Source organism: Diabrotica virgifera, chromosome 6 (genome assembly GCF_917563875.1).
Source record: "Diabrotica virgifera virgifera chromosome 6, PGI_DIABVI_V3a".
NCBI classification, from domain to species: domain Eukaryota; kingdom Metazoa; phylum Arthropoda; class Insecta; order Coleoptera; family Chrysomelidae; genus Diabrotica; species Diabrotica virgifera.
Window position 1 is genome coordinate 79,781,647 of NC_065448.1, and position 25,888 is coordinate 79,807,534.

Here is a 25,888-nt window from a genome sequence, read left to right on the forward strand (position 1 = left end):
CCATTTTATGGTAACTGCAAAGGAAAGACAAAAAGTCAAAAGAACTCTAAAAAACACGACAACAAAAAATAAATGGCACGTAGAAAAACTGAATGCTCCAGACATAAGGATTAAGTATGCTGACGAAATGAACAAAAAACTGAAGGAACAATCTAAACCTACAAAGGATATAGAAACAGATTGGAGAAATATAAAAAAATGTATAAATGAAACAGCGGATGTTCACATCGGGATAAAAAGAAACAAAAAAGACAAGATAACGAAGAATGCCATAACATGCTAAAAAAGAAGGTAGAAATGAGACAAATGTGGATAAGAACAAATAGACAGGATTATAGGGAAGAATACAATAGAATAAGACATGAATGCAAGAAAAAAATAAGGAAAATTAGACGTAACTGGTTGGATGATAAGATAAAAGAAATAGAAAAAGAAAGTAAGAACAGAAACACAAAAGAATTCTATAAGAAAATTAGTGAGCAGAACAAAACTTTTAAAGGAAAGATAAAAGGCATAAAAGATAAAAATGGAAAAGTATCAGAAAACGATGAAGAGTATAAAGAAATTTGGACTAACTATTTTAAAGAATTATTATTAGAACAAGAAGATCAAGACCTAAATGAAAACATAGAAGAAGAGACAATGATGTTAGGAAACCAGCTAGAAATACCAACAAAAGAGGAAGTTGAGGAAATTATTAATAGCAGCCGTAATGGTAAAGCCTCAGGATCGGACTGTATCAATATGGAGCTTATAAAATATGGTGGTGAAGAATTAAAAGATAAATTATACAATTTAATAAAAGACATATGGAACGAAGAAAAAATGCCGGAAGAATGGTACAAAGGACAAATTATCACGATTCATAAAAAGGAGATCAACAGATGTGCAATAACTACAGAGGACTGACGCTATTAAACACAGCATATAAAATCATGTCCGCCTTAATACAACGAAGACTGACCGAAGCTACCACGAATATCATAGGACACTATCAATGCGGATTTGTTAAGGGAAAGTCTACAACTGATGCCATACATACGGTTAAACAAATTATGGAAACAGCACATGGATATAAAATAGAAATTGAACTACTTTTTATAGATTTTCAACAAGCATTTGATACAATAAAAAGATCAAAATTAATGGTAGCTCTGAAAGAAATGGGAATACAAAATAAATTAAGAAGATTAATACAAATGACAATGAGTAGAACTGTAGTTAGCATAAAAACTCAAGTAGGCGACACAGAAGAATTTGTCATCAATAAAGGCGTGAGACAAGGAGATTCATTATCAGCAACTCTGTTTAATCCTGCCCTAGAATACATCGTCAGGAAGATCAATAAAGGCACCCTCCGAACGAGAGAAGGACAAATAATAGCATACGCTGATGATATTGTTCTAATAACAAAAAATAGAAAAACAATGGAACGAATGTTAAACGAATTGGTAACAGAAGGAAAAGTAATGGGATTAAAAATAAACCAAGAGAAAACCAAAATAATGAGATTTGACAAAAACTTTGAAAAGAGAAAGGTTGGAGTAGGAGAATACACTTTTGAAGAAGTCGAAAAATTTAAATACTTAGGAATATTAATAACAAACAATGGAGAAAGAGAAACCGAAATCAAAGAAAGGATTATTACAGCAAATAAGAGCTTCCATGCAAATAAAAAATTACTTAAAAATAAGTTATTGAGTAAGAAATCAAAAATGAAAGTATACAAAACAATAATTCGACCGACGATGATGTATGCAGCAGAAACTCTTAGCATGACAAAAAAACAAGAGGAAAACCTTAGAATACAAGAAAGAAAAATACTAAGAGCAATATTAGGACCAATAAAAATAAGTGACAATGAATTTAGACAAAGAACGAACCTTGAGCTACTGGATGAAATTAAGGAAGATATAGTGTGTAAAATAAAACAACAAAGAGCAAAATGGCTAGGACACATATGGAGATCCGGATCAACTACGACGATTTTCTCAATATTGGAATGGACACCAGCTGGCAAGAGAAGACGTGGAAGACCAAGATCTACATGGTTACAAGAAGTAGTAAGTGATCTCAACAAGGCGGGCATACGACATTGGAAAGAAAAAACCAGAGACAGGAAAGAGTGGAGAAAAATAACCGAGAAAATTAAATAACGAACATGAGGACTGATCTACCTCAAACCATAGATCTAGAGAGCGTAAGCGGCGTAACCCCTAAAGGGGTGTTTAGCCACTATATATATAAAGTCGAGGTTTATTCAAAATTCATTTATGCAAATGGAAAATGAAGACACTAAGTTATTATAGAAGATATGATCGATAAGATTACAAGATTAGAGTCATTTAAATAAAAACATTCTGCGAAAGAGTCAAAATTTTAACAGTTTTAAATGACAACTATACCCGCCAATTAGAAATCTGTTACAGCCGTATCGACCTGAAATTCTTTTGAACCCATCACATTAAACAGATGTGAGATGTTGGAACCGAAACAGACGCCGCCGACGCGTTTCTCTATGGTAGCTATTCCGAGAGATCAGTTCAAGTTTCATTTCAAATCTCTTGTCACTTGTAGGTACCTGGAATAGTCGATTGAAACATATTCCGACGTACCCGATTCAGTTCCATCATGCCATCCCTAAATCGAAACGAACGTCAGCGATGCGTTCCCTACCAACCCTACGGTGGCTCTTTCGATGTCTAAATGGCTGTGCTAAAACCTATTCCGAGCGAGAATCCAGTTCGAGTTTATTGTAAATTGCGGATTGCGGTCGATGCGGCGCCGTTGGAATCGAAACCGATGCCGTCGACTTTTTGTCACTGGTGCGTGGAATAGACGATTAGAACCTATTCCGAGATACCTGCTCCAGTTCCATCATGCCATCTCTACATTAAGGCTTAACCGTCATGACTTTATGGTGCAAGACATCTATTGAAGACAATAAGACTCTGCGACCAGACCTCGTCTTACTACCAGAATTAAAAGATTTAGTCTACAAAAATATTCAAAGAAATGGATACGTTGGCAGTCCAGAGAATATTATTTTGGCTATACTATTTGATGAACGTAAAAACATAAGACAATTGGAAAAACAATTTTTAAGAGTAAACAATTAAAATTACAAAGATAAGCGATATTTCGTAGTAACATAATTATTTTCTTTTGCGCTAAGGAATACTTTGAGATTATCGACTGTTAGAAAGTTTTATGGACAGAGCCTCATGTAGCTATGAAGTTATCAAAAGATAGTCTAGGCGCCAGAGGGGTCACCGTGCCTTTTAATTTTGATGGACAAACTCAACGGTTTCTTATGGATTTTTGGCTGCTGGTTACGAATTTCGAGGGTGGATTTCGATCCGAGTGGTCAAAAAATTGTTATAAACAATTTAATTGTTTATAAATTGTTTATAAGGCTCTGGCTCATAAACTAAAAGAGATAAAAAATGTTTCAAATAAAATTTGTTCCTTAATAAAAAACGAAGAAAAAACGTTTACTAAACTTAAATCCAACAATTAGAACTCAAGATATTGTAAAATTAGTGCACAATGCAAATTGCAAAATAAGTATTTTTAAAGTTTTATCGATCGTAACTCGGCTTATACGCATGCAAATGAGCCTTAGAATGATTTAAAGCTTAATTAATAGGCTTCCAAACAAAGTTTGTTAAATTATTTTATCTTCATTTGTTTTAAAGTTATACCCGTTTGAAGTTATAATTTTCTTTAAAAAAGTGTACATTAATTTGTTTATAAGAGTTCCAAGCAAATTTGAGCTATAAACATTTATACTCTAATTAACAATAATGATAGAAGAACTCAAAAAAGGAACAATTTGAGCTTATGAAAATGTTCGTAAGTTTATTTTTGGTCAAGATGTCGATATTTTAAGGCGCGCTATGAGGCGTAAGATCGGCTCACAGTCAAGTAAGTATTTTTCGACGCTTTATCGATCGTAACTCAGTTTTTACGCATTAAAATGAGCTTTTCATGGTCTCATTTTAAAGCTTAATTAATAGACTTCCAAACAAAGTTTGCAAAATATGCCACCAACATCAAACTCAATCCAATTGCATATAAAACGAGCATTTTATGTGATGTACACACAATTAACGTGCCTCGAACCTATTACAAAAGAACTTGATTCACGAAAATCTGAAGCCCCAAAAAGTTTAAATTTTAATGCCTACAAGATCAGATTTAGTACCACCATGTGTCTGTAAAAATTGCTCTGAGAACTTATGCAGATGTAAAAAAGCTGAGATTCCCTGTATATCTCGATGCAGATGTATGAAAAAAAATGTCTGTAAAAATAGTAATAATAAATAATATCAACTTACTTTTTAGTTTTATTTCTGAAATATTAGTTTTTAATGGTTTCTTTCTCATTTAGTACAAAAAATAGAAGACAAATTAAATAGAATGAAAGGTGATACGAGGTACAGTATGATGATTTAATTATAAAAATTATATGATAAAATTTTATTAGGATCTTTAAAAATGAAAAATGAAGATATCGTATATATACAATATATACATAGAAATTATAATTTGCATCGAGAAGTTAGCGCGTGAACCTTTACGCTGTGAGCCAATCTTGCGCCTCATAGCGCGCCATTAAAATATCGACATCTTGGCAAAAAATAAATTTACGAACATTTTCATAAGCTCAAATTGTTCCTTTTGAGTTCTTCTATCACTATTGTTAATTAAAGTATAAATGTTTATAGCTCAACTGTGCTTGAAACCCTTATAAACAAATTAATGTACAATTTTTTTAAGAAAATTATAACTTCAAACCGATATAACTTTAAAACAAATGAAGATCAAGTAATTTAACAAACTTTGTTTGGAAGCCTATTAATTAAGCTTTAAAATGAGACCTTCTAAGGCTCATTTTCATGCGTATAAGCCGAGTTACGATCGATAAAGCTTCGAAAAATGCTTATTTTGCAATTTGCATTGTGCACGAATTTTACAATATCTTGAGTTCTAATTGTTGGATTTAAGTTTAATAAACGTTTTTTTCTTCGTTTTTTATTAAGGAACAAATTTTATTTGAAACATTTTTTTTATCTCTTAGTTTATGAGCCAGAGCCTTATAAACAATTTATAAACAATTAAATTGTTTATAACAATTTTTTAACCACTCGGATCGAAATCCACCCTCAAAATTCGTAATCAGAAGTCAAAAATCCATAAAAAACCGTTGAGTTTATCCATCAGAATTGAAAAGGACACGGTGACCTCTATTTGGCGCCTAGACTATAAGGGAAGTTGTTGAAAATCCCGACACCAGTCTTTTGGCATATGTATGTAACAGCATACCCTTGTCACATACAAGCGGTTGAGAGAGCGTATTTTCGTTTGCTTTTTATGTGTTCAAAACAAAGTCAGCTTTAGCCCAATTTAATTTTTTTGTATGTAAAAAAATCTACCATGCAAAAATATAGTTTTTTTTTTAAATTCTTAGTTTTATATAGCTCTGTGGCAGTGGAAAATAGTTATTTATGAAACAGTTCGTGAAGTATGCTTTTTGCGAACGCACGCGATGTTTAGAGCACGAGCGAGTGCTATACATCGCATAAGTTCGCAAAAAGTACTTCACGCACAGTTTCATACAATATTTTATCTACGATAAACAAATAAAAAAACTGTAACTCTTCGTCACTGGAATTCATTTCTATTCTACAATTCTTAGAACTTTGACATTTAAAACTTTCAAATCACAAAACTGTTGTTATAATTTATTGCTCACATGTCATCATATTTGATTACATAAAAGTGTGCCAAAAAACAGTGCGAAAAAGTAAATCCCATTTAAAATAAACTACTCGTCCAAAGTTAGGGATATAGAAAATTCTGCTGAATTTTTATAGTAGATTTTTCGTGAACAGATTAATGGATTCCGCTAATTTTTTTTATTATTTTAGACTTTTCTTTAGTATTTACACAGTTATGCAAAGGTTTACTCAAACTTTTTTTTTGTACTTATACCGGGTGGAAGAAAAGAAATGTTTTTCTTATGTTAAGTTTGAGACGCCCTGTAGGGAGGACGAGGTACAAATGGGAGTATATATCGAAATCGTATTGTAGTCATTATGTTTTGTGAACATTTTGTTTTTTGAATGTCCCTGATATCTTTAGAAATAAAAAAATAGACGGTTTTGTAATTTAACATGTGTTTTAACCGAAACAAAAGTTTGAGATACTTTGTAGGGAGAAAAAGGCACAAAGGTGAGTATACCTCGATATTTTGTTGTAGTCTCATATTTTGTGAATATTTTATTTTTTTAATTTCTCTGATATCTTTAATAACAAAGAAACTAGACGATATTACTCTTTAATATGTGTTTTAACTGACGACATGCGTCACATCACACATGTGAAACATAGAAAAACATATTAAAGAGTAATACCGTCTAGTTTCTTTGTTATTAAAGATATCAGAGAAATTAATAAAATAAAATATTCAAAAAATATGAGACTACAACATATTATCGGGGTATACTCACCTTTGTGCCTTTTTCTCCCTACAAGGTGTCTCAAACTTATGTTCACAAAACATAAGACTACAATATTATTTTGATGTATACTCACATTTTTACCTCGTTCTACCTACAGGGTTTCTCAAACTTAACACAAGAAAAACATTTTTTTCTTCCACCCGGTATAAGTACAAAAAATAAGTTTGAGTAAACCTTTCCACAACTTTGTAAATACTAAAGAAAAGGCTAAAATAAAAAAAGTAGCGGAATCCGCCTGTTCGCGAAAAAATCAACTATGAAAATCAGCAGAATTTTCTATATCCCTAACTTTTGACGAGCAGTTTACATTGTTACTTCACGCCCACTTTAAATCCTTCACGCACTGATATCTATAATGACAGTTTTTACAAACTAATAACTTATACATAATATGAGATAGAGTAGATAAAAATTATTTATCAGCCAAAAAACAATCTATGCTGGCAGTTATCTTATCAAACACGTTTTTTGGCTCAGGCGACCATAATAAATGAAAAAAAAAAAAAACGAATTTGACAGTTATTAGATGATTAGATTTTTTCGAAAACATCTCATTTTTATACAGCTTGTGGCAGTGGAAACAAATAAATTTAATTATAAAACAAAACACTGTGAAGTAAGTTATCTTATCATACATCCGTTCTGGGGTAAGGAAACTTAATTAAAAAAACAAAATAAAACATATTACTCAATGGCCCACCATAATCTACATATACCCTCTTCCACGAACATACGCCTGTCTTGGATTATCGCGACAACGAATATTTTACTGTGCAAATTATAAAGAACGAAAGTAAATTGCAAAAATACATTGTTGTTTATTGGAACAATTATTAGAGTCATTTATTTTCGCACTTCTTATGTTGCACACTAAAATATTCGTTGTCGCGATAATCCAAGACAGGCGTATATTCGTGGAATAGTCTATACTAACGAAAATAAGTTCGGAGAATATTTTCGTTTGACGCTGTGCTTATTTGGTTACGTCTTAGGATATACAGAGAGGTTCAAAATTATGGAATAAATTCATTTTTTCGATAATAGGCCACTTTGGAGAAAAATCCCGAGACAGGTCGATTTTTATTTTTAAATTATGATTTTTTGACATTTGCCATAATAGTGACGTCATCTATTTGGGCCTAATTGATGATTTTTTTAATGGGAAAAAGGGTCGTGTGGTATCTCATTTGAAAGGTTATTCAATTCTTAATTCAGTAATATAAATGTTAACAACATTATTTATACTGGGTAACCAAAAAATATTTTTTAAATTAAATTAATTGCCGCAAAAAGAAGAATTTATGTAATTTATTTAACTCAAAATACATTTTACTGCTGCCTGAAAATAGAAAAAACATATTTGTATGTATTAACTTAGATGTTCAAACTGCCAAGAGGCAGGTGCATGACTGTTTGACATTTAATTTAAGCGAAAAGCAATGTTTATTTATTAAATATTTTTTTTTCATATTTTCTAACATCAGTATGTATGTATGTAGACAATAAATTACATAAGATATTCTATTTTTTGCGCCAATTTATTTAATTTCAAAATTATTTGTTGGCCGCCCTATATAGATAATGATATTAATGTTTATATTACTGACAAGAGAATTAAATAACCTTTCAAATGAGCTACCTACTCGACCTACACTTATTTTAAAAAAATCACCGATTACGTCATCACGCCCAAATGGATGACGTCACTATTATGTCATATATGGAAAAAAATCATACTTTAAAAATAAAAATCGACCTGTCTCGGGAAGTTTATCGAAAGTGACTATTCTCGAAAAAATTAATTTATTTCATAATTTTGAACCTTTATATTAAAAGACGATCTTTGTGCAATACCAACAAAACCTGTTCCAAATCGATTGACTACATCAAACACAAAAGTAACACCATGTTATATATAATTTTATTTTGAAGTAATATTTATATTGCGTTGCGGTGGCTTCCAACGCATCCTTGAAAACCACTGTTATTATTGTGCGTGGTACAGTTTTGTATGCCATTCACCGTAATATTGCGGTCGCAACTTTCCGGTGCCTCTTTCGATGAAACCAGAGGTTAACAAAAAAGATGCAAAGTACAAGACATTCGTCGCAGACATTTTTGCGAAAAAATTAATTACTGATGAAGTATAATAAAAAATATTTCGAGTAAAAATATTTTTATGGTTAACGATTTATTATGTCTATGAAAATTACACGTAAAAGCGTAAAATAGTTAATGGAAGAGTCCATTTACTCCCGTTAAAGAGAGAGTCCGTTATACAAAAATGGCCACCTCCTTTTTGACATGACCTAGTTGTTAATAAATTCCTTTAAACTATGTATAGTATACTCAAATTGTATTTTTAAGGATCTTATTTATATTCTAGTTTAGCAACGGGACGTGTGCCGTCTATTGTTCCATGTCCCGTCTCAAGATAAATCAGTCTTTATGGTGGTTACATTTTAACGTGGAGCTTTAAAATTCTTTAACCAAGTAGTTTGTGGAATAAATGGTTGTAAAGTGGTGTATCTTTTGTGATTTGTTAAACAGTGAAGATTCTATTGATCTTTCCATATTGTAGCAATTTTTGAAATCTTCGAAATATGCACTACTAGGTATGCAACCAACATATACCCGAAAATTTACTAAATACCTTGGTTGGTAGATGTCGAGGGAAGGGTGATATTTTTGAAAATCCACCCTTATCGACGCGCCGGGACCGGGAGAGGGTACTATCAATTTACGTTGGGGAAGATGGCGGATTAGTACCGTTAGTGTAGAGTTGAGGTTTTTCGGTTTTTATCGTGGATATTTAAAGATTTTGGCAAAATAAATAAAGTTTGTGCAGTGGTAAATGATCTAGATCATTTGTGGATAAATATCGAAGTGATTAGGATAATTTACGAGTTTACCTACTAACTCGTGTTTTTGTATGGTTATGGAACGAATGTAGACGCTAAACACTGAGAGTATATATATATATATATATATATATATATATATATATATATATATATATATATATATATATATATATATATATATATAAAAAACAAAATATGCACAAGGTGGAATGCAACCATAGACACGTGTTTCTGACTTATTAGTCGTCATCAGTATGATATAGCTAAACAGGAGCAATGCAACCAATTTGTGGCTATAATGTTAGAAGACCCTCAGGATTCGAGAGCAACAACTAACAAATCCACGGAGGAAGCTACAGCTACCTGAGGCAAGGAATGCCAAACGTTTAGAACGTTTTAAACAATCAAACAAGGAGAGGTTAGCGCGAGTTAATAAATATCGGCATGGCTCGCAATAAGTATGAAAAACAAAATATGCACAAGGTGGAATGCAACCATAGACACGTGTTTCTGACTTATTAGTCGTCATCAGTATGATATAGCTAAACAGGAGCAATGCAACCAATTTGTGGCTATAATGTTAGAAGACCCTCAGGATTCGAGAGCAACAACTAACAAATCCACGGAGGAAGCTACAGCTACCTGAGGCAAGGAATGCCAAACGTTTAGAACGTTTTAAACAATCAAACAAGGAGAGGTTAGCGCGAGTTAATAAATATCGGCATGGCTCGCAATAAGTATGAAAAACAAAATATGCACAAGGTGGAATGCAACCATAGACACGTGTTTCTGACTTATTAGTCGTCATCAGTATGATATAGCTAAACAGGAGCAATGCAACCAATTTGTGGCTATAATGTTAGAAGACCCTCAGGATTCGAGAGCAACAACTAACAAATCCACGGAGGAAGCTACAGCTACCTGAGGCAAGGAATGCCAAACGTTTAGAACGTTTTAAACAATCAAACAAGGAGAGGTTAGCGCGAGTTAATAAATATCGGCATGGCTCGCAATAAGTATGAAAAACAAAATATGCACAAGGTGGAATGCAACCATAGACACGTGTTTCTGACTTATTAGTCGTCATCAGTATGATATAGCTAAACAGGAGCAATGCAACCAATTTGTGGCTATAATGTTAGAAGACCCTCAGGATTCGAGAGCAACAACTAACAAATCCACGGAGGAAGCTACAGCTACCTGAGGCAAGGAATGCCAAACGTTTAGAACGTTTTAAACAATCAAACAAGGAGAGGTTAGCGCGAGTTAATAAATATCGGCATGGCTCGCAATAAGTATGAAAAACAAAATATGCACAAGGTGGAATGCAACCATAGACACGTGTTTCTGACTTATTAGTCGTCATCAGTATGATATAGCTAAACAGGAGCAATGCAACCAATTTGTGGCTATAATGTTAGAAGACCCTCAGGATTCGAGAGCAACAACTAACAAATCCACGGAGGAAGCTACAGCTACCTGAGGCAAGGAATGCCAAACGTTTAGAACGTTTTAAACAATCAAACAAGGAGAGGTTAGCGCGAGTTAATAAATATCGGCATGGCTCGCAATAAGTATGAAAAACAAAATATGCACAAGGTGGAATGCAACCATAGACACGTGTTTCTGACTTATTAGTCGTCATCAGTATGATATAGCTAAACAGGAGCAATGCAACCAATTTGTGGCTATAATGTTAGAAGACCCTCAGGATTCGAGAGCAACAACTAACAAATCCACGGAGGAAGCTACAGCTACCTGAGGCAAGGAATGCCAAACGTTTAGAACGTTTTAAACAATCAAACAAGGAGAGGTTAGCGCGAGTTAATAAATATCGGCATGGCTCGCAATAAGTATGAAAAACAAAATATGCACAAGGTGGAATGCAACCATAGACACGTGTTTCTGACTTATTAGTCGTCATCAGTATGATATAGCTAAACAGGAGCAATGCAACCAATTTGTGGCTATAATGTTAGAAGACCCTCAGGATTCGAGAGCAACAACTAACAAATCCACGGAGGAAGCTACAGCTACCTGAGGCAAGGAATGCCAAACGTTTAGAACGTTTTAAACAATCAAACAAGGAGAGGTTAGCGCGAGTTAATAAATATCGGCATGGCTCGCAATAAGTATGAAAAACAAAATATGCACAAGGTGGAATGCAACCATAGACACGTGTTTCTGACTTATTAGTCGTCATCAGTATGATATAGCTAAACAGGAGCAATGCAACCAATTTGTGGCTATAATGTTAGAAGACCCTCAGGATTCGAGAGCAACAACTAACAAATCCACGGAGGAAGCTACAGCTACCTGAGGCAAGGAATGCCAAACGTTTAGAACGTTTTAAACAATCAAACAAGGAGAGGTTAGCGCGAGTTAATAAATATCGGCATGGCTCGCAATAAGTATGAAAAACAAAATATGCACAAGGTGGAATGCAACCATAGACACGTGTTTCTGACTTATTAGTCGTCATCAGTATGATATAGCTAAACAGGAGCAATGCAACCAATTTGTGGCTATAATGTTAGAAGACCCTCAGGATTCGAGAGCAACAACTAACAAATCCACGGAGGAAGCTACAGCTACCTGAGGCAAGGAATGCCAAACGTTTAGAACGTTTTAAACAATCAAACAAGGAGAGGTTAGCGCGAGTTAATAAATATCGGCATGGCTCGCAATAAGTATGAAAAACAAAATATGCACAAGGTGGAATGCAACCATAGACACGTGTTTCTGACTTATTAGTCGTCATCAGTATGATATAGCTAAACAGGAGCAATGCAACCAATTTGTGGCTATAATGTTAGAAGACCCTCAGGATTCGAGAGCAACAACTAACAAATCCACGGAGGAAGCTACAGCTACCTGAGGCAAGGAATGCCAAACGTTTAGAACGTTTTAAACAATCAAACAAGGAGAGGTTAGCGCGAGTTAATAAATATCGGCATGGCTCGCAATAAGTATGAAAAACAAAATATGCACAAGGTGGAATGCAACCATAGACACGTGTTTCTGACTTATTAGTCGTCATCAGTATGATATAGCTAAACAGGAGCAATGCAACCAATTTGTGGCTATAATGTTAGAAGACCCTCAGGATTCGAGAGCAACAACTAACAAATCCACGGAGGAAGCTACAGCTACCTGAGGCAAGGAATGCCAAACGTTTAGAACGTTTTAAACAATCAAACAAGGAGAGGTTAGCGCGAGTTAATAAATATCGGCATGGCTCGCAATAAGTATGAAAAACAAAATATGCACAAGGTGGAATGCAACCATAGACACGTGTTTCTGACTTATTAGTCGTCATCAGTATGATATAGCTAAACAGGAGCAATGCAACCAATTTGTGGCTATAATGTTAGAAGACCCTCAGGATTCGAGAGCAACAACTAACAAATCCACGGAGGAAGCTACAGCTACCTGAGGCAAGGAATGCCAAACGTTTAGAACGTTTTAAACAATCAAACAAGGAGAGGTTAGCGCGAGTTAATAAATATCGGCATGGCTCGCAATAAGTATGAAAAACAAAATATGCACAAGGTGGAATGCAACCATAGACACGTGTTTCTGACTTATTAGTCGTCATCAGTATGATATAGCTAAACAGGAGCAATGCAACCAATTTGTGGCTATAATGTTAGAAGACCCTCAGGATTCGAGAGCAACAACTAACAAATCCACGGAGGAAGCTACAGCTACCTGAGGCAAGGAATGCCAAACGTTTAGAACGTTTTAAACAATCAAACAAGGAGAGGTTAGCGCGAGTTAATAAATATCGGCATGGCTCGCAATAAGTATGAAAAACAAAATATGCACAAGGTGGAATGCAACCATAGACACGTGTTTCTGACTTATTAGTCGTCATCAGTATGATATAGCTAAACAGGAGCAATGCAACCAATTTGTGGCTATAATGTTAGAAGACCCTCAGGATTCGAGAGCAACAACTAACAAATCCACGGAGGAAGCTACAGCTACCTGAGGCAAGGAATGCCAAACGTTTAGAACGTTTTAAACAATCAAACAAGGAGAGGTTAGCGCGAGTTAATAAATATCGGCATGGCTCGCAATAAGTATGAAAAACAAAATATGCACAAGGTGGAATGCAACCATAGACACGTGTTTCTGACTTATTAGTCGTCATCAGTATGATATAGCTAAACAGGAGCAATGCAACCAATTTGTGGCTATAATGTTAGAAGACCCTCAGGATTCGAGAGCAACAACTAACAAATCCACGGAGGAAGCTACAGCTACCTGAGGCAAGGAATGCCAAACGTTTAGAACGTTTTAAACAATCAAACAAGGAGAGGTTAGCGCGAGTTTAGCTATATCATACTGTTTAGCTATATCATACCTGTTTAGCTATATCATACTGATGACGACTAATAAGTCAGAAACACGTGTCTATGGTTGCATTCCACCTTGTGCATATTTTGTTTTTCATACTTATTGCGAGCCATGCCGATATTTATTAACTCGCGCTAACCTCTCCTTGTTATATATATATATATATATATATATATATATATATATATATATATATATATATATATATATATTCGTTGATTATTGTGTTGCTTATGTCCAGTACAAGCTTTTTTACTGATTCTCATTACCGTTTTTTCTTTATGGGATCTGAAATAAGTATCTAGTGACAGCTTCCCTGGCGAATTTTTTTAGTGTTTAAGTATGGTACCGTTGTTGCATCCAGGTAACAATTTTTGATCTGACTCTATAATAGTTTTTCTCAAAAGTATCAACTTCAATGGAGAGGTGTACATAATTAGACTGTCCTAATTTTTTTTTTACTAATTTTAAAGGCAGAATCGCATTAGAGAGTCTCGGACGCGACTCGTCGCGAACAAGACAGTAGACGACTTGAGATTTTCATTATAGATTGAATCAAGTTCTCGTCGGGAGTGCGACTCCAAGTGCGTTTATGAAGATTAAAACGTAAAGAATCTGAGCTAGACTAGTCTGCGACAAGTCGAGTCGCGTCCACGACTCTAATGCGTTTCTGCCTTAACTGTCCAGTGGTTACAAACCAAATTAACTTTCTTTTGATGTTTGATTATATAAAAATATGATATATCGTATATTTAGTTAATGTATATTTTAATAATATCTACCTAGAATTTGTTGAGCTCAGCATCTTAAATAAATAAAACCTACAGTGCTGACAATTTTTTTGTTCGGTTTTTCTAGTTTTAATTGGACATTTTTTAAAATTAAATTTCGACAATAATAGGTGCACTATGTGCTTATGCAACAGTAAGATTAGCAAGCAGTTTCTATACAAATAGTACCTTAAGCGCGGTTTCACACACTAAGAATTTTGAACGTGCGATGGTTGAAATGTACATAGTGGCTCGAGCAATCATATGGAATCTTCCTCCCTTCACCGAACGTTTCAAGCGGTGCATTTCAACCATCGCACGTTCAAAATTCTTAGTGTGTGAAACAAGCGTTAGGCTTTACAATTTATACTTTTAACGGTTTATATTTTTACATTTTTTAACGGTGTTATGTTTTGTGATTTTTTATTATCTTGTATGTCTATATTTACGTTTCTTCTACAGTGATGAACGCGCTAATAACCGGCAAAATAGCGCAAAAAATGGAAAACACATTAAGTTTGTGAAATAAAAAGAAATGAAACTAGTGGAGGTGGGAGATTTAGCGATAAAAACCTAAAAATATACATTCTATTTATTGTTTCCCATCTTTAAACGTATCGGACGAGTTTGACAACTGCCACTGTCACAGTGACAGTTTTAGTTGACATACTCCTCTGATATGTCTAAAGGTGGGAAAAAATAAATAGCATGTATATTTTTAGGTTTTAATCGCTAAATCTCCCACCTCCACTAGTTTCATTTCTTTTTATCTCACAACTTTATGTGTTTTCCATCTTTTGCGCTATTTTGCCGGTTATTAGCGCTCTCATCACTGTATAGTGTTATATCATAGTAAATTCCAGTGCCGGTGACTAAAAGAACTCATGCTGATTTGGCACTGTGAATATGAGGAGACAATTTTTTAGGACTAAGTTTTCGTCTATTTTGTGTTATTGTGTTACTGGCGTAAAATAAATGTTTAGAATTTTAATTTTTTTACGATTTTCATTTTTTTATTACATTTATTTCTAATTTCTTATTTTACATTTAATGCACGCACATTTCAGAAAATTTTAAAGAATAATTTTTGGCAACCATTTAGTTCCTGTTCGATTTGTATCTACAAAAATCCTACGCAGGTAGGTTGGCGCCCAAGTTTTCGTTTTCTTTTTTGTTTTTTCATTTTTCTAAACTGCTTTATCTATCGACCCCGACTTGTCTGAGTACTTTAAAGAGCAACGGTGCACTATTTCATATATGTCGGAACCTTCAGGCTGTTGCCACTTTATAGGCACCTAAGGATGCCGCAATATAGATTGTTTTTTTGAAGTGAAAACTTCTTTAGGGATGTTATGCACTTTTGGATGGGGAAAAGAAAAAGTATTAAATTTAGCGACCGTCATTTCTTAGACGAAATAAATTTTTGAAGTGAAAACTTTTAAGGACGTTGTGCACTTTTGGATGGGGAAAAAGTATTAAATTAACGACCGTCGTCACGACCGTCATCTCTTCGACGAAATAAATTTTTGAAGTGAAAACTTCTTTAGGGACGTTATGAACTTTTGGATGCGGAAAAAGTATTAAATTAGGACCTTCATCACATCGACGAAATAAATTTTTGAAGTGAAAATTGCTTTAGGGAAGTTGTGCACTTTTGGATGAGGAAAAAGTGAAGCGTTTAGAAGGCTTGCTCAGATGGAGCCAGGGATTAACACAAACTACTTGGGTACTGGGGTCGAAATAGTGCTAAAGAAGAAAGAACAAGTACATTCAGACGATCATTGCGAACGGCAGCTTGATTTAGTTCGGTGGCGGGGCGTGTATTCCTTTTTAAGGAATGGAAGGGTTCTAGAAGAAAAGCTAAACTACCATTACCAAATGAACAAAGGATACTTACACAGACTGTAGGACCTTCTTACTATTTAGAAAAGGATGCTGTTTGGAAAAAGGTCCTCTACTTCTCTACAAAAGTATCAAATTAGCGACCGTCATAACGACAGTCATCTCTTCGACGAAATAAATTTTTAAAGTTAATACTTGTTTAGGGACGTTGTGCACTATTGGATGGAGAAAAAGTATTAAATTAGCGACCGCCATCTCTTCGACGAAATAAATTTTTAAGTGAAAACTTCTTTAGGGCCGTGGTGCACTTTTGGATGGGGAAAATATTTAATTAGCAACTGTCATCACTTCGGCGAAATAAATTTTTGAAATGAAAACTTTTTTGGGGACGTTGTGCATTTTTTGGATGGAGAAAAGTATTGAATTAGAAGGAGTGTATACCCGAAGGCGTTTGGTTCGCATGAAGTTTCCACTTCTGTCGGCACTCCCCAGAGTGCCTTAATTTTTTTAATTATAATTACATCTGATACACATAAAAATGACAATAAAATGCCTAAAAGTCGACAAGTAACATAATGAAATTGAAGTTAGATAACTTTTTCTGATTTATGTACCTAGTTAAATACCCATCTAGGAAGTATTCTTCTAAATTCACTGGATATTTCGTTTTTATTTTAGGTCTGTCTTGCAAGAGGAACCGAATGGAAATTATGGAAATTTTACCTGAAGATTCACTTAATAAAAGACAAATAAGTCTAAACTCCGAAGAAGTACAAATAAGCAATTCTAATTGTTTTAAATATGTTAATTCCAAAAATAATTTAAATAAACTTATGAAATGTCAGACTGGAGAAGGACTTTACAAATGTGAAAATTGTTTGAAGCAGTTTCGTTATGCATCACATTTGAAAATTCATTTAAGAGTGCACACTGGAGAAAAACCTTACAAGTGTAAAATTTGTTTTAAACAATTTATTCAAGCAGGTAATTTTAAAGCACATTTGAGAAGGCACACAGGAGAAAAGCCATACAAGTGTGAAATTTGTTTGAAACAGTTTTCTCAATTAGGTCATATGAAACAACATTTGAGAGTGCACACTGGAGAAAAACTGTACCAGTGTCAAATTTGTTTTAAGCAGTTTTGTGAGAAAAATAGTTTAAAACGACATATGACAGTGCATACTGGAGAAACGCCTTATAAGTGTGAAATTTGTTTCAAGTCGTTTGCTCGAAAAGACAATCTAACTGAACACATGAAAATTCACACTGGAGAAAGACCTCACAAGTGTGAAATTTGTTTTAAGCAATTTATTCAAGCCTGTGATTTGAAAAAACATTTGAGAGTGCACACTGGAGAAAAGCCTCACAAGTGTGAAATTTGTTTTAAGCAGTTTCGTGAAACACGATATTTGAAAGAGCATTTAAGGGTACACACTGGAGAGAAGCCGTACAAGTGTGAAATTTGTTTTAAGCAGTTTTCTCAAGCAGGCAATTTGAAAACACATTTGAGAGTGCACACTGGAGAAAAATCATACAAATGTGAAATTTGTTTTAAGCAGTTTTCTCAGCCAAATTATCTAAAGCAACATTTGATAGTACACACCGGAGAAAGACCTCACAAGTGTGAAATTTGTTTTAAGACGTTTAGTGAATCAGGCAATTTGAAAACACACTTGAGAGTGCACACTGTAGAAAAATCATACAAGTGTGAAATTTGTTTTAATCAGTTTAGCCAAAAAAGCACTTTGAAAATACATATGAGAGTACACACTGGAGAAAAGCCATACAAATGCGAAGTTTGTTTTAAGCAGTTTACTAGAAAAAGTGATTTGAAAACACATTTCAGATTACATACTGGAGAAAAACCTTACGAGTGTGATATTTGTTGTAAGCTGTTTAGTGAAAAAAATAATTTGAAAAAGCATTTAAGGATACATACTGGAGAGAAGCCGTACAAGTGTGAAATTTGTTTTAAGCCGTTTAGTGAATCAGGTCATTTGAAAACACATTTGAGAGTGCACACTGGAGAAAAACCTTTACAAGTGTGAAATTTGCTTTAAGCAATTTAATAAAGCAAATAATTTGAAAACACATTTGAGAGTGCACACTTTAGTGATGTAAAATTTCTGGGAATATTGGAAACTTATGGAGATATTGTATTTTTATTTAAATTCTTATCATAAATCATACAAATCAGTAGTTAGCTTTATTTATTGTTGTAGTATTCCGACTACAGAAAAAATCTGTTAAAAAGTAAACGTCCAAAAATACTTACTTAAAATTTAATCAATTAAAAAAATACTCTGAATATGTTATTAGTCATTATTAAAACTAAAAAAGTTATTTTATTTAAAAAAAAAAATAAAATAAAAAAGATAAAAAACCAAAATTGATTACATAGGAACTTAATTCAGGTAATCTGTATTCCTATGTAGTATTAAAGCAGGAACTTTTTTCGTAACTAATAATAACAAAAGATACTACAAAATTCTTAGAAGTTATAATTATAAAAAATATAAATAATTAAGATTTTATTCTTGTGAATTAGAGAAATTTTCTTCACACAAGCAGGACTCTTTATCATGAAGAGAATATGATGAAGAGTCTCTGTCCGTCTTGATTAATCTTTCATTTTCTGATATGGATTTAGATCAAATAAAATCCATTGATAAAGGTCTGCTTTTACATAAAACTTTGTTAATTCTGTAAAAATGTTTTCTTTTTTGTCAATAAACTTTAGATGATTGATTATTTTCTTTCACTGCCATTCTTTACTTTGTTTCTAATTTAGGTAACCATTCGTTTTCTTCAGACTTACTGATTGGAAGTAATGGAATATTCTCGGTAAAAATATTTTCTATATCCTTAAATGCCTCGACAACCTGGGATATTTTAAACATATTGCCTTCCAATAAAGTAATCCATTTCATAATTGGTGTTAGCACAACTGCTACTTTTTGCAACTTGATCCAAAATATTTTATCATTCAGTTTTGTCAGTCCGTGAACATTTTTAATTTTCTCCCTTTATAAACAAGCATTTGTAAAGCACTTTTAGACGCAATAAGGCTACAGGAGAATCCACAGAATATCGTGGACTGAAAAAGTAACTAATGTGTTAAAGTGTTACAAAGAATGAAGAAAGAATGTGAAGTCATAAAAACTCTTAAAATTAAAAAGATTCAATATCTGGGTCATATAATGAGGGGCGAGAAGTACGTATTAGTTAGGTTAATTATGCAAGGGCAGAGAAACCCAGGACGACGCAAAATATCCTGGCTAAGAAATTTGAGAGAGTGGTTCGGTTGCAGCTCATTACAATTATTCAGAAGTGCGGCCAGTAAAATTAAAATAGCGATGATGATTTCCAACCTCCGATAGGGGAAGGAACCTGAAGAAGAAGAAGGCTATTTATACAATTAAGAATTGAACCCTACCTAGTTTTTACAGGAAGATTTAATGATATAACCTTATTGTAGTTTTGAAGCTGGATTTTATTAAATCGGGCAAGAGATATGTGGGCTAGTTAAATTTTTATTATAAAAATAATGAAGCTAATATTTCAATTTTCATTTAAATTAAAATTAACAAATTGTTCAACCACGAAAAGAAACTAAAAATAATTGGCAGTGGTGTTGGTTCGCCGGTCGTGTGAATTAAATAGCGCTACTTGAATGTAAATTTACGTCACGTCACTGCCTCTTAATGTCCAAAAGGCTCTTGGAAATATGCTCAATAGTTCTCTGAAATATTATGGAAAGTTATTGGAAATTTTAAGGAAAGTTCTCGGAAATATTCTCGAAAGTTCTCGGAGACTTTTCCATTCAGGAATATTGGCGGTCAGGAAAATATTTCCATTTTTATAGGCGAATATTCGCTTGGAAATATTCTCGACTCACCACTATGCAAACTGGAGAAAAATCATACAAGTGTAAAATTTGTTTTAAGCAATTTTTTCAGCCGTTTTAAAATTACAACGACATAATATGAGAGTGCATACTGAAAAAAACTGTACCAGTGTAAAATTTGTTTGAAATCGTGTACTCAAGCATCTGATTTGAAACAACATTTGAGAGTACACACTGGAGAAAGACCTCATCTTCATCATCATCATCATCTTGGTGCTACAGCCCTTAGAGGGCCTCGACTTTCTCAAGCGTTCTACGCCATTCTGTTCTGTCCCTTGCCTGCACTTTCCAGTTGCCGACTCCGATCTTCTCGGCATCTTGTGTTACCCCGTCCATCCACCTCAACTTTGGTCTACCCCGTCTTCTCATTCCCATGGGTTGAGCTGTTAGAATCCTTTTTATCATGTTCGATTCAGGGGCTCGGGCTACATGTCCTGCCCACTGCAGGCGGTTTCGCTTAATTACAGTGATAATATCTTTTCCACCAAACATATGCTTGTAGATATTCTGCAGTTCAAAGTTATATCTACGCCTCCATATTCCGTTCTCACAGACCGCTTCGAATATCTTGCGTAGCACCTTTCTTTCAAAAATCGATAGAGCGGATTCATCTGTTTTAGTTAGCGTCCATGCCTCTGATCCATATGTAAGAACGCGGACTATTAATGTTCTATACAGCCTTATACGAGTTTTTTTTACCTAATAGTTGAATGAAGACCTCACAACAGTTTATTGAAACAAGATATTTGAAAAAGCATTTAAGGATACACACTGGAGAAAAGCCTTATAGACAAGGGCGGATCTGGGTTGAGGTAGATGTGAGAGGTGGCATTCGGATTTTTGCAGATAAAGTTAGGTGACAACTTTAATAATAATAATTGACGTATGCTCCTTCTCAAATGTGCCCGGAATATGAATAAAAAAATTTACAATATTTAAACATTTCGAAAAACATCGAATTTTTCTACTTTCTTTGCTTATAACTATAAAATTATTCATTTTGGAACAAAGTCGTGCAGAAATCAACTAAAGATATGTAATTTAATTTTCTATGATATACGACTGGTTAAAAATGTCTTAAATTATCACCCTTTTTGCAAAATAGCAATAAATGCAAAATAAGGGGGCAAAATATGCCTGTTTTTATTTAATGTTTTTCAACCATTTCGGTTGCACTTAGAACCTTTGTAATTTGCTTAGAAAATGTATCTAACATACTTAAACAGTCCAGAAAATTTCATTAAAATCGACCTAATAGATTTTACATAATAATTTTGCAATCTAATTTTTTTTTACAAAGTTGAAATTTTTTAAAAACATTCAGAACAAAAAGTAGCCTTATTAGAAGTTGGCTAATTTATAAGCTCTGTTAATTCTCTAGAAGCTTTGTCATAATTTCTCCTGTTTGTCAGGTGTCTATTACGTTGCCAAATCATTCGGAGTTTTATTTTCTCGGCTTTTTTTCCGATTTTATATTTCTGGCGTTGCATTTTTCGCAGCAGTGTGGATGATGTTTGTTAAGTAATTTACTGCAGGTTCAATTTCTGTTTTTAATGATATTTTTAAGTCAATTTCTGCCTCAATTTGGTTTCTATGTTGTTCCCAATTGGTATTCTTGTTGAATAGCATTACAGAAAGTTATTTTTCTATAATTGTGGCACTAACTTGTGCTATTATTGGTGTGCTATTATTAGAATAAAGGTCCAGATTTGGTTCTACATTTAGGTAACCAGCTCCTGTGTCTTTAACTATGAAGAAATCAAGTAGGTCTGGTATTTTAGCTGGATCCTTAGACCAGTACGTTGAAGCGTATGTGAATAGGTAACTCAACTGCAGTACTTGGATGATGGTATAATAGTACTCTACCTGGCGCTGTTAGTCTTGAGCCCCGTGCTATGTTTTTCGCATTGTAATCACCTTCTGCTAGGAACCTGTGACTTAAGACAAGAAGTATTAGTTAGGTAACTAAGTATGTGGTTAGGTAACTTTCTATAATAGACTGCCCTACGCACTTGTTAACGAGGTAACTATTTTAAATAGATTGCGACTCAAAATAGTCCCTTTGGCTAATTTATAATCTCATCAAAATATACAAATCATCAATAACTTGCATGGTAACAAGAACTATGAACTTATAAACTACAGTTTAATCGAGAAAACTATTGCAAAACTTAGGAAGTTCAAATCTAAATACCACGATTTGGCAATTTATTTAAGTTGCAGAAAGTTCACTGGACTCATAATTAAAATATTACTCGATATGTTTCAATTGTACACTGTGAAACTATAAAAGTTTAGGAAGTTAAGAATAATATTCACTGGACTAATATTCACTAATTAAAGTTCACTGGACTCTAATAATTAAAATATTACTCGATATGTTTCAATGGTACAGTGTGATACTGTGTAAGTTTAGGAAGTTAAGAATAATGTGAGAATACAAATTAAGGGATTAATTTGAGATTGAACACTAGGTATAAGCATTCTTCTAAATTCACTGGATATTTCGTTTTTATTTTAGGTCTGTCTTACAAGAGGAACCGAATGGAAATTATAGAGATGTTACCAGAGGATTCGTTTAATAAAACAAAAATAAGTCTACACTCCAAAGAAGTAACAATAAGCAATTCTAATTATTCTAAAGATGTTAAATCCAAAAATAATTTAAATGAACTTATGAAATGTCAGACTGGAGCAAGACTTTACAAATGTGAAATTTGTTTTAAGGAATTTACTGAATCAAGAAGTTTGAAAAGGCATTTGAACGTTCACACTGGAGAAAGACCTCACAAGTGTGAAATCTGTTTTAAGCAGTTTTTTCGGCCAAATAGTTTAAAACGACATATGAGAGTGCACACTGGAGAAACGCCTTACAAGTGTGAAATTTGTTTCAAGTCGTTTGCTCGAAAAGATAATTTAACTGAACACATGAAAGTTCACACTGAAGAAAAACCTCATAAGTGTGAAATTTGTTTTAAGACGTTTAGTGAGGCAGGCAATTTGAAAACGCACTTGAGAGTGCACACTGTAGAAAAATCATACAAGTGTGAAATTTGCTTTAATCAGTTTAGCCAAAAAAACACTTTGAAAATACATATGAGAGTACACACTGGAGAAAGGCCATACAAGTGCGAAGTTTGTTTTAAGCAGTTTACTAGAACCAGTGATTTGAAAACACATTTCAGATTACATACTGGAGAAAAACCTTATGAGTGTGAAATTTGTTGTAAGCAGTTTAGTGACAAAAATAATTTGAAAAAGCATTTAAGGATCCACACTGGAGAGAAGCCGTACAAGTGTGAAATTTGTTTTAAGCAATTTAATCAAGCAAATAATTTGAAAACACATTTGAGAGTGCACACTTTGTGATAAAAAATTTCCGGGAATACGAGTATTGGAAAAAAATCCACAAGGAAAAATGAATTTCAACACTAGTTGCCTGTCACCTCTTATAACATAATGACCTAATTCATTAACCCACTTACCACCTGTGGGAGTCATATGTTGCCCTAAAGCCGCATCCATAGGAATTTTATCCATCCTTTGAATTTTAGGATGTTTGTATTTATATAATACTTTTAGTCTATTTGTAAAAGGTTTCAACCTTTGTATTTTTGGGTCGCTCACCATGTGCTTGTAACACTGATGATGCTCTTATTACAGAGCGAAAACGTTTTGTTTATGTTTGTAGCCCTATAGGTGCTTTTTAAACCAATATACCTTTTACCAGGACAAAATTTGTATTAAAATTTTTCGAGTATTGGAAACTTTTTGAAACTTATGGAAATATTGTATTTTTATTTAAATTCTTATATAGTATGGTATTAGTTAGACCCAAACCCAGACATCCAAAGTGAAAGTAATCCTCCAACACCAAATTATTCTATATGGTCCAGATAATGTTCAGAAAAAAGTCACACCATTTTGAGCGTCGGGTTTAGGGGGGGGGAGAGGGGGGAGAAATCTGTAAATTTGTAGTTTTTTAAGTATTCCTAAACTATGCGGTTTAGCATGAACAACCTTCTATACAAAATTGTTCTACATTAAATTTGAAATAACAAAGGCCCTATGCATAACCCTTCTAAAATGAACGGTTCCAAAGTTACGGAGGTAGTATAGTATAATTGGTTCAAAAAAAGGCTTAACCCAGACATCCAAATTAAAAGTTTTCCTTTAACACCAAATTGTTCTATATGGTCCATACTGTTTAGTAAAAAGTTACACCATTTTGAGCGTCCAGTTTGGGGGGGGGGGGGGGGAGATGGGGGAGAAGTCGGTAATTAGTAGTTTTTTTACGTTTTTCGTCAATATCTCTAAAACTATGCTTTAGCGTAAAGAATCTTCTATAGAAAAATGTTCTACATAAAATTTAAAACAAAAAAGGTTTTATACATAATTGTTATAAAATCAACGGTTCCAGAGTTACGGAGGGTGAAAAGTGGAGGTTTTCGATACTTTTTATATTTACCGATTTATCCCCGCTCTCCCCCACAAACCCGACGCTCAAAATGGTGTGACTTTTTTCTGAACATTATGTGGACCATATAGAACAATTTGGTGTTGGAGGATAACTTTCACTTTGATGTCTGGGCTTTTGGTATAGAGTTATACCATACATTGCCCAAAAAATATAAAAAGTATCGAAAACCTCGACTTTTCACCCTCCGTAACTCTGGAACCGTTGATGTTATAACAATTATGTATACAAGATGTTTTGTTTTAAATTTCATGTAGAATATTTTTGTATATAACATTGTTTACGCTAAAGCATAGTTTTAGAAATATTGACGAAAAACGTAAAAAAACTACTAATTTACCGACTTCTCCCCCATCTGCCCCCCAAAGCCCCAAACCGGACACTCAAAATGGTGTAACTTTTTACTGAACAATATGTGGACCATATAGAACAATTTGGTGTTGGAGGAAAACTTTTACTTTGGATGTTTGGGTTAGGCCGTTTTTTGGACCAGTTATACTATACTACCTCCGTAACTTGGGAACCATGCATTTTAGAAAGGTTATGCATAGGCCCTTTTTTTTCAAATTTAATGTAGAACAATTTTGTATAGAAGGTTGTTCATGCTAAACCGTATAGTTTTAGAAATATTGACGAAAAACGTAAAAAACTACGAATTTACCGATTTCTCCCCCCTCTCCCCCCCAAACCCGACGCTCAAAATGGTGTGACTTTTTTCTGGACATTGTGTGGACCATATAGAACAATCTGGTGTTGAAGGATAACTTTCACTTTGGATGTCTGGGTTAGGCCATCTTTTGGATCAACTATACTATACTAATAATAAATTATACAAATCAGTAGTTAGCTTTATTTATTGTTGTAGTATTCCGACTGCAGAAAAAATCTGTTAAAAAGTAAACATCCAAAAATACGTACTTAAAATTTAATCAATTAAAAAAATACTCTGAATATTTGATATTAGTCATTATAATTAAAACTAAAAAAGTTATTTTATTTATAAAAGAAAGAAGACATCGAGGAGAATTCAAAAATGTAAAAATGCAGTGTGTTCCATATAAAAAACATAAGTTTGTGTCACGCTATCAATACGAGTGGCTCTGTATATTTGAAAATATTTTTAAATTAGGGTCATATCT

The 25,888-nt window shown here is 33.7% G+C and overlaps 1 protein-coding gene across 9 annotated transcripts in view; it reads left to right on the forward strand.

Annotated features, from left to right (window-relative positions):
• LOC114342772 (zinc finger protein 665-like) overlaps nucleotides 1-25,888 on the forward strand; it is a 135,370-nt gene that overhangs the window by 80,856 nt on the left and 28,626 nt on the right. For 2 of the 9 annotated variants that reach the window (XM_050653412.1, XM_028293560.2), the window contains exon 4: nucleotides 17,044-19,060. The exons of 6 other annotated variants lie outside the window; for them this stretch is intronic. In XM_050653412.1, the coding sequence (XP_050509369.1) occupies nucleotides 17,044-18,413 (1,370 nt within the window). In that variant the 3' untranslated portion in view covers nucleotides 18,414-19,060. Of the gene's footprint in view, nucleotides 1-17,043; nucleotides 19,061-22,793; nucleotides 24,148-25,888 lie in introns of those variants that run through there. One more of the 9 variants, XM_050653414.1, reaches the window with a different exon arrangement.